The sequence below is a fragment of the Delphinapterus leucas genome, chromosome 4, assembly GCF_059928025.1.
Source record: "Delphinapterus leucas isolate spDelLeu-1000000601 "Yukka" chromosome 4, BTC_Dleu_Yukka2, whole genome shotgun sequence".
In the NCBI taxonomy this organism is placed as follows: Eukaryota; Metazoa; Chordata; class Mammalia; order Artiodactyla; family Monodontidae; genus Delphinapterus; species Delphinapterus leucas.
This window is the reverse complement of record NC_143132.1, coordinates 133,083,719-133,093,161: the sequence shown is the minus strand read 5'-3', so window position 1 is coordinate 133,093,161 and position 9,443 is coordinate 133,083,719. Positions and strand designations below refer to the sequence as shown.

Sequence of the window (9,443 nt, the reverse complement as noted above, 5' to 3'; positions counted from 1 at the left end):
CTATTTGTAGAGAGATTCCAACAGGTTTAAAAATAGACCTTCTGGACCTGAAGTACAGTACTCACATTTTTCTCTTGTAGAGAGGGAATCCAGTTTTAGAGACAATTAAATACAACTTAACAAATATTTTAGAATTTTTCATAGAAATATCTTTGAGAAGTTAGAATTTCCATGTTAAAATCCTTGTTTGTACTTTGATTCAGTAGACTAAATTTGTATTAACATACATGTATCTGTAATGAATCTTTTTTAAAAAAGAATATTGATCCTGATAGTCTTTTTATTTTTGAAAGAACTATTTTTATACATATAGGCAGTTCTGTGTGTGTGATATACTGTGTGTAGGGAGCAAAGGATGGCAGTTACTCCTGGGTTGTGAAAGAATGTCTTCCCTCAGCTGTGAGGTTGAGTCATTTCTGCCTGCAGTGGCTGCTTGCAGAGATGGTGCTTATTTGCTTACAACTGTAGAGCCAGTGTCTCATCAAACAAGTTACCTAGCACTGAATACAATACAGATCAAGGGCCATATCAATGATGGACATCCAGAATCCAGCAAGAAACCATAGTTTTGTAGTTATTCTGACCTAAAGTAATTTCAAATTATTTGAGTGAATGATATGAAATTGCGTTTTTAAAAATAGGTCAAAAATGGTCAAATATTGGAAATGCTACAGTAACATAAGGGTACTGTTCAGAATGAATATCTAAATGATACTGTATAGGGAAAGACTGTAATGGAGAATTGAGATACTTTACACAGCTAATTCTGTTTTAATGCTGTTCCTAGATTTGAATGAAATAGTTTTATTTAAAGTGGGCAGATGCTAAACTTGGTAAATCTGACAAACTTTATATTACTGTTTTATTCTATAATGTTGTAAAGCGTCAGTTTTATTAAACTACTTTAAGACTTAAATTATATGTCTCCTATTGAACCCAGTGGAAAGTAAATCAATACACCTGAAAAGTTCAAAGTAAATGCATTCTTTTTATCTTCCCTTTAAGTATTAACATCAGTTTTATTAAATATGGACTTAAACAGTGAATTAGTAAATACTTCCCTATTAGTGAACTGCTCTGTGTTAAAGTACACTGAGGAAAGCAAAGTAGACTATTATATAATTGAATATTTTCCCATTCAAATTAAAACTTTGACAAATAGCCAGGGTTTCTTCTGAATGTCACTTATTTCTGTCAAAGCAAAAGTGTAGAGTTAACACTGAAGGGCTTGCTCTAAACCTTCTCCAGTATTGTGTGTTCACTAGAATATTGAGTTTCATTCCCAGTGGCACCAGTGGTCTCAATCCTATGGTTATAATTGCCCTGAAGTTATCCATAACTACCCTGGATGTCACACCATAGGAAACATTTTTGAGAAACAAAAAAGAATTTTGGTAACTGTATATTTGTAGTCTCACAAATCTCTTTCAGCATAGAGTAATAGAAAGGAAATGACACTAATACAAGTGACCTAAGTAAAGCCCCTGAAGAATTATATGCTTTATTTTAGAAATTTAAGAACAGTTTCTACTGTTATTGACTCATAGGAGTATGTAATAATAATTGCAGATTTAGCACTAAGGCAGAGACAATTGTTTACTTAGAAGAGATTATCAGTTTGTTAAATCAAAAGTAGTTTGTAAACTTTAAATTGCCTTACAAGTGTAAGTGATTATTTTATTTATTATTGAATCTGAAGGACCATGCCAAGTTATATTTAATCTTTTTTTTTTTTTTTTTTTTTGCGGTACACGGACCTCTCACTGTTGTGGCCTCTCCCGTTGCGGAGCACAGGCTCCGGATGCACAGGCTCAGCGGCCATGGCTCACGGGCCCAGCCGCTCCGCGGCATGAGGGATCTTCCCAGACCGGGGCACAAACCCGTGTCCCCTGCATCGGCAGGCGGACTCTCAACCACTGCGCCACCAGAGAAGCCCTGTGTTTAATCTTTTGAGAACCCCATCCTTTGGCCTTGTGACTCATTTTCTTAAATAAGACATATCTCTGCCCAGCACAGTCTTGAGCCTCTTCCCTATGTTACATCCTGTAATTCCTTTAATCCTCACAACAACCTTCCAAGAAGAAGGTTGTTGTGAGGATTAAAGGAAATTAATCTGTAAGGATTAAAGGAAATTAATCTGTTTTATTACTGAAATTCTAAAAGGTTAAGTAACTTTCCTGAGGTCACAGAGCTAGTAAGCCATCACTGATTTTTGTTAAGTTTTTCATATTTCATTGGCATCACTTCCCTCTGCAATGTCTTCCTTGACTATTGCTTTATATGAGTGATATCCTGATACTGCAGCAAAGGCTTGGTGTGACCAACTGGCCTTCGTATCCCCAACAGTATTAATATATGAGCAGATTCCACTCTGTATTAATGTCAGATATTAACATGAGAAATGGGCCGTGTTTAATAAAAGTAGGAGATTAAATCATATTTATCACATATATATATGAATGAAGCCTGTCTTCCTATAATACTTATGCTTTTCAAAGGTAGCTAAAATTTTTACCCTGAATTTAAAAATCATGTTATAAGTCCATATGTCAAAAGGGAATATGATGTTCAGATCTACTTCATACTGATAAATCATTGTTCAGACTTTAGGAATGGCGTTAGGATATAATTTAAGGAAGAAGAACACTCGAGTAATATTTTGTGTTCACAGTGAATTTAAAATAAATTTAGCTAGTCATGTCCATCTTTCATACTTTACGTAGCATTTAATAATGCCATGCTCATGAGCCTTGATAGATAATTTGGTCAAAATTAAGAATAGAAATTAAACTCTGAAAATCTTCGTGGAATCTTTTTTGCTTTTTCTATTATGAATCTCAGAACTAAATTTAGTCTTCATTGCTAAAATAAACTTCTACCTGAATATTAGTGTACCTCCCCTCCCCTTTCCCTAAATCATGGTTACTCTTAGTCTCCCTGTTGCCCCCCAACCTTTTAATACTGTCCTTTCTATGTCTCTTTATGGTACATCACATCAAATCCTTTTTGGAAAAAGGAATGATATAAACTATTAAAGAATTAATAAACTGTAAAGAGAGTTTGGCTGTGGTGAAATTAATGACCATGATCCTTGTCTATTAGAGTATACTAAAAATGAGAGAATTGTGTATCTCAAAAAATAGCATGCCTCTGGTGGCAAGTCAGTCAGCCTGGTAGAAGACATTCTAAAACTAAAATGCTTTAATTTTCTTAACAAAGACTTTCTTTGCATCAGGGACTAGCAGTGATTTTACCTAGATAAAGTCAAACTAGGGAAGAAGGTAGAAGGACAGCCCCCACAATACATTTTAGATCTACATATTTAAAAAGAACTCATTCTGTTTGCTTACTGAAGGACAGGTAGAAATGCATAGAAACACCAAGAACAGTTTTCAAGAAGAATTTACTAATCCAGGTCCAACAGACTGAGAATTCACCTTAAGGTCCTTAATATGTCAACTGACCTTGCTCTTAAATGTCTCGCTCATCACTGGTGGGAAAATGCACTGTAGGATTTTTTAAGCACAAATCTATGTAGACTCTAGTATTGACAGATGAGTAATGTACTGATTGATTCAGTGTAGATAAGCATTCCTTCAGAGCATGCTTACCCCTGTCCATAGTTGAGTGAGCTCTTCATCTGTACTGCTTCTAATTGTGGTTTCTTGTATTTATACCCAGCTTCCTGTTACTGGTGAGGACTTTCCAGTAATATATACTGTTTAGAATATTTGTGTCTCATAATCATATTTTCTTTCCAGATTCAAAATAAACCAGAAAAGAAACCTGGAACACCACTTCCACCTCCAGCCACCTTTGCAAGTAGTCCCCGACCTCTCTCCCCTGTTCCTCATGTGAATAATGTTGTGAATGCAACGTTATCCATAAACATTCCACGGTTCTACTTCCCTGAAGGACTCCCCGATGCCTGCAGTAATCATGAACAGACTCTAAGCAGAATTGAAACTGCTTTCATGGATATTGAAGATCAGAAAGCGGACATTTATGAAATGGGAAAAATTGCAAAGGTAATATAACTACTAAATGACGTATAATCTCCCTTTCTCTAGCAATCCCAATCTCCCTCTCTTTATTGCCTCCTTGCTCTCTGTTTGTAAGCATACATAGACCTTTTTTTTCCATATTGGAAAAATGTATTTGATACTGATGTATTAGCTATGGTTCTACTTTATGGAACTCTTAAGTTTGAAAAAAGCCTTAGTGGTTTCCTAGTCCATCCTCCCATTTAATACAGGAATTCCATCCATGGCATCACCAACACATAAATCCATTATCTGCTTGAATGCCTTCAGTGACAGGAAACTCACTACCTTGTCAAGCAGCCTGTTCCATCATTAGCCTTCCTTGTTAGAAAAATTTCCCTTGTGTTGAATACAAATCTCTCTTTTTTGTTCTCATTCATTGATCGTAACACCTTGCCCTGAAGCCAAACAAGGAACAATTAGGCCAGCTCAACACTGTAATTCTTCTCAGAAATAAATGGATTTGCCACTAGAAAGCAAGTCTGTGATACTTTTCAATATATCCAACTGCTTCTAATTTAAGGTCTTAGTCCCTAATGCTAAGACTACTGTAATATCTTTAGTAATGGATTCTACACCTCCAGCCTCCTCCTAGAACAGTTACTACTGAGCATAATCATCAGTTTATATTTGATCATGTCATTCCCCAGCTCAGCAATATTCAGGGATTCCTACCATCTGTAGGAGTGCTTTGTTTCATTTGGGTTCTGTTTTTATGATGCATGTATACTGAAGAGTCAGATCATACCTCAGGATTTAGCAGTGGTCTCAAGCTGTGCCTCAAGTGACAGAGGGGCTTTAGTAGGCTAAGGGCTGCATGTGGACAACTAGACACCAAGTGGGAGTTCCCAAGACCCCATGCACCCTTCCACTGGGAATCCTTCCTCTGCTTTCAGGAATAATATTTGAAAGTTTGAAGACTACCACTTTTGAGGATAAAACCCAAACTACTGTTCCCTGCATGGGCCTGACCCACCTGCCCTCCCACAGGCTTGCCTCTGCATTTGGGCTCTCATAGTTCTCCCCTCCAAAGTGGGCTTCCACTCTGCCACTCCCACATCACCCATCCTCTAAGACCTAGCTTCCATTGTGTCCTGAGAGATGTCCCTAAACCCCTGCCCTGTCATGTCCCATCTTCTCTCCTACCTCTAACCTCAGAACATTTGTTACTGCTGTTAAATAATTTGTAAGTAGAGTGATTTTAAGGGAAGTGAAAAAGAATCCTTTTTTTATTCCTTTTTTCATCACCCCTCCAATCTTAGAACTTGCTTTTTGACCCCTTAGAATGTTTCTAGTGAAAAACAACCTCTTTCATTCCAGAAGTAAGAGCTCACCTGCTTCTCCTCTATTGTACATATGAGGAAACTGAAGTCCTACAAGTATGTACGTGAAGTCACAGAGTTTGTCCATGTCAGGAGACATGTCCTCTGACTCCTGCATCGTGCTGTTTCTACCCTATCTCCCCTGGACGTATGCTAACATACCATCAACTGACTTCCAAGCTATATCCACCCAAATAAGTTATAAGTTATTTCAGGACATTGGCATTTTCTTACCCCAAGCTTTGAGAGATGACTATTTTATGAATCAAGTGGTAAATTATCTGAGTGGGCTAGAATGATGAATCTAAATCCAAAAGATAGAATTTAGCAAGGATGAATGAAGTCTAATTTGGAGATAACATGTTAATCGCATAAATGCCAAACAGGGTATGTCTAACATGGTAACAATTTGTGTGAGAGAGACATGAGGTTTCATGGACCACTTCGGGCAGGCAAACAGGAGAGACTGCAGATTGCAGGACATGGTAGTTCCCCGGTGGTCTGCTGGGCTCCCCACATCTGGAGAGCCAATCAGTGACTAGTGCCTCACTGCCAGAGACCTGCAGCCTGCTCTGTCTTGAAGGTCTCTGGGTCGACCTTCCTCTAAGTATTCCCAGCGCCTGACTGAGGAGCCTTGCTGCTGTGCTGCCTCCACCCTCCTGCTCTGGCTCTCCCACCTGGCTGGTGGTAGCCCTGCCCTGCTTGTGGCTCAGTGGCCGCCAGCACTCCAAAGTGAATGCACAGTGAGAGGAGAGCAGAGAGCCTGAGGACTCCACATGGTCACGAGAAGTGTAGGAGAGAGCGTAGTCAAGTCAGGGAAGGGGTTTACATGCTGGGGAGTCAGAGGGAGGACTTTCCTATTTACAGGCAGTGAGGATCAATCTGTAGGTGGCATCAGGAAAAACTGCCAGTGTTGAAGCTGACAACATAGAGAAGTTTAAAAAGAAAACTATTTTGTTTAGTAGCCATAGTAACAGGCATTTACGTGACAATTTACTGTTTATACTAAATTATCATGTGGCACAATAGCCAGAATACACATACATGTCTGATTAACTTGTCTGAATTGTACCTGATTATAGCCCTAACTTCCATTCAGGGGTGCCAAGCATTTGTGTTCACTGCTCTTAGACCTTAATTGTCAGCTCAGATAGCAAGGTGAACTGCTCATACTTTTAAAAAGTTAAAACTAACATTGCATATAAAGATGAGGATGTGTGTATAATGACCTTGGAAGTACTGTATCAGCTCGTTTTATTGGATTTTGTCTCTTTATTCTTAAAATCATTTATTTTTTAAAAAATTCATTTAATCATGTCTTCCAGTTAGCTAGGCTCATGTAATCCAGCTTTTCCTTGGCTACAGCCAGTCTTTTAGCACTCACTAAATCAGTCTTACTTTCCACCGTTCTTTGCTCTACAGACCGTCCTCATCCTTTGGCAGTGCCTGTATCACTGACCCTCGTGTGCTTGTGTTCTCACGACAGGTTGGCTATAGGAAAGGAGAAGACAACCCCTGGGGGACAACAAAGGAGGATGTGGTCAGAGCAATAAATGAACGTTTTTATGGATTCTTATAGTTTATAAAGCTACTTGGAGGACCTTCCCTGGTGGTCCAGTGGTTGAGATTTTGCCTTCCAATGCAGGGGGTGCGGGTTCGATCCCTGGTCAGGGAGCTAAGATCACACATGCCTCACGGCCAAAAAACCAAAACATAAAACAAGCAATATGGTAACAAATTCAATAAAGTCTTTAAAAATGGTCCACATCAGGGCTTCCCTGGTGGCGCAGTGGTTGAGAGTCTGCCTGCCGATGCAGGGGACACGGCTTCGTGCCCCGGTCCGGGAAGATCCCACATGCCGCGGAGCGGCTGGGCCCGTGAGCCATGGCTGCTGAGCCTGCGCGTCCGGAGCCTGTGCTCCGCAACAGGAGAGGCTACAGCAGTGAGAGGCCCGCATACCGCAAAAAAAAAAAAAAAAATGGTCCACATCAAAAGAAAAGAGAAAAATCTCTCTCTTATAAAGCTACTTGGAAGCCCAGCTTGAGTTTACAGTCTACTCTCCATGATGCTTAAGTGTAGCTGTAGAGACTGGGGTCTGTTTTTTAAGTGCAAAGAAAACTCTGTTTATGAAATCTGCATCTGTTGGTGAAGTTTAGCTCATTCATCTTCAACCTCAAACAGTGTGGAGAGATTAATGTCCATTTCTGATTAAATTCTCAGTGTGTAGTTTGTACTTTTTTCCACAGCTTTAAGTAGTAATGGAGAAGAAATGACTAGAGAATGAATCTAAAAGGAGCAAAAGCAGCATAGGATGGGCTTCCCTGGTGGCGCAGTGGTTGAGAGTCCGCCTGCCGATGCAGGGGACACGGGTTCGTGCCCCGGTGCGGGAAGATCCCACATGCTGCAGAGCGGGTGGGCCCGTGAGCCGTGGCCACTGAGCCTGCGCATCCGGAGCCTGTGCTCCGCAACGGGAGAGGCCACAACAGTGAGAGGCCCGCGTACCACAGAAAAAAAAAAAAAAGCATAGGAACAGAAACTGAGGAACAGGAAGGGAAGTATTTGTCACCACTGAGTTTTAGCCTCTAAGAGAAAGTTGAGAGAAAAGAATGAAAGTCTTCTGAACCGAACAAAGCCCTCCAGCTCCTCTAATTGGCTGATACAGTACCATCTTGACCCATCATGCCTGTGGCCTGTAAGCTAGCCTCTCTGTACCTTTTTTTCTTCATCTGCAGAACTGGATAAAAATACCCACCCTCTTCTGTATGGGATCATGTCAGGGCCAAATGAAATAACGGGCGTGAGACATTTTAAAAATGTTAAAGAACATTACAAATATTGGGTGATCATCTCTTCCTGTGTATCATTAGACAACCTTGCTTTCAGTTCTTTATGTTGTTGGGCCATTTTTAGATTTAATTATAGGTGTCAGTCAAGCTTTCTTTGCTCCAGCAACGCTGACTCTTTCCTCCTCCTCTAAACCTCAGTTTCCTAAACCCATTTTCAGCACGTCTTGTACTTCCTCACTTGTCATCCAGTCTTTTCCTTTGTAAAAAGCCTTGACATGAGCTTGTTCTCTCCTTTGTTATAAAAGTTTCTATTCTGTTGCACTCAGGTTGATATCATTTACTTCTTTTTTAGGTTCTTATTGATCTCTGACTCCCTTTATCTTTTTTTTTTTTTGTCTGCAAGAAACCCACTTAATTTAAAAAAAATTTTTTTTAACATCTTTATTGGAGTATAATTGCTTTACAATGGTGTGTTAGTTTCTGCTGTATAACAAAGTGAATCATCTATATGTATACATATATCCCCATATCCCCTCCCTCTTGCATCTCCCTCCCACCCTCCCTGTCCCACCCCTCTAGGTGGTCACAAAGCACCGAGCTGATCTCCCTGTGCTATACGGCTGCTTCCCACTAGCTATCTATTTTACATTTGGTGGTGTATATATGTCAATGCCACTCTCTCACTTTGTCCCAGCTTACCCTTCCCCCTCCCCGTGTCCTCAAGTCCATTCTCTATGTCTGCATCTTTATTCCTGTCCTGTCCCTAGTTTCTTCAGAACCACTTTTTTTTTAGACTCCATATATATGTGTTAACATACAGTATTTGTTTTTCTCTTTCTGACTTACTTCACTCTGTATGACAGACTCTAGGTCCATCCATCTCACTACAAATAACTCAATTTCGTTTCTTTTATGGCTGAGTAATATTCCATTGTATATATGTGCCACATCTTCTTTATCCATTCATCTGTTGATGGACACTTAGGTTGCTTCCATGTCCTGGTTATTGTAAATAGAGCTGCAGTGAACATTGTGGTACATGACTGTTTTTGAATTATGGTTTCCTCAGGGTATATGCCCAGTAGTGGGATTGCTGGGTCATATGATAGTCCTGTTTTTAGTTTTTTAAGGAACCTCCATACTGTTCTCCATAGTGGCTGTATCAATATACATTCCCACCAACAGTGCAAGAGGCTTCCCTTTTCTCCACACCCTATCCAGCATTTACTGTTTGTAGATTTTTTTGATGATGGCCATTCTGACTAGTGTGAGGTGATACCTCATTATACTTT

The 9,443-nt window shown here is 39.8% G+C and overlaps 1 protein-coding gene across 7 annotated transcripts in view; it reads left to right on the top strand.

Moving 5' to 3' along the window:
- The window catches only part of PPP2R3A (protein phosphatase 2 regulatory subunit B''alpha), a 227,870-nt gene that overhangs the window by 85,473 nt on the left and 132,954 nt on the right, over positions 1-9,443 (top strand). For all 7 annotated transcript variants that reach the window (XM_089910056.1, XM_089910051.1, XM_089910054.1 and 4 more), the window contains one exon: positions 3,762-4,028. In XM_089910056.1, coding sequence (XP_089766182.1) covers positions 3,762-4,028 — 267 coding nt within the window. The remainder of the gene's footprint in view (positions 1-3,761; positions 4,029-9,443) is intronic.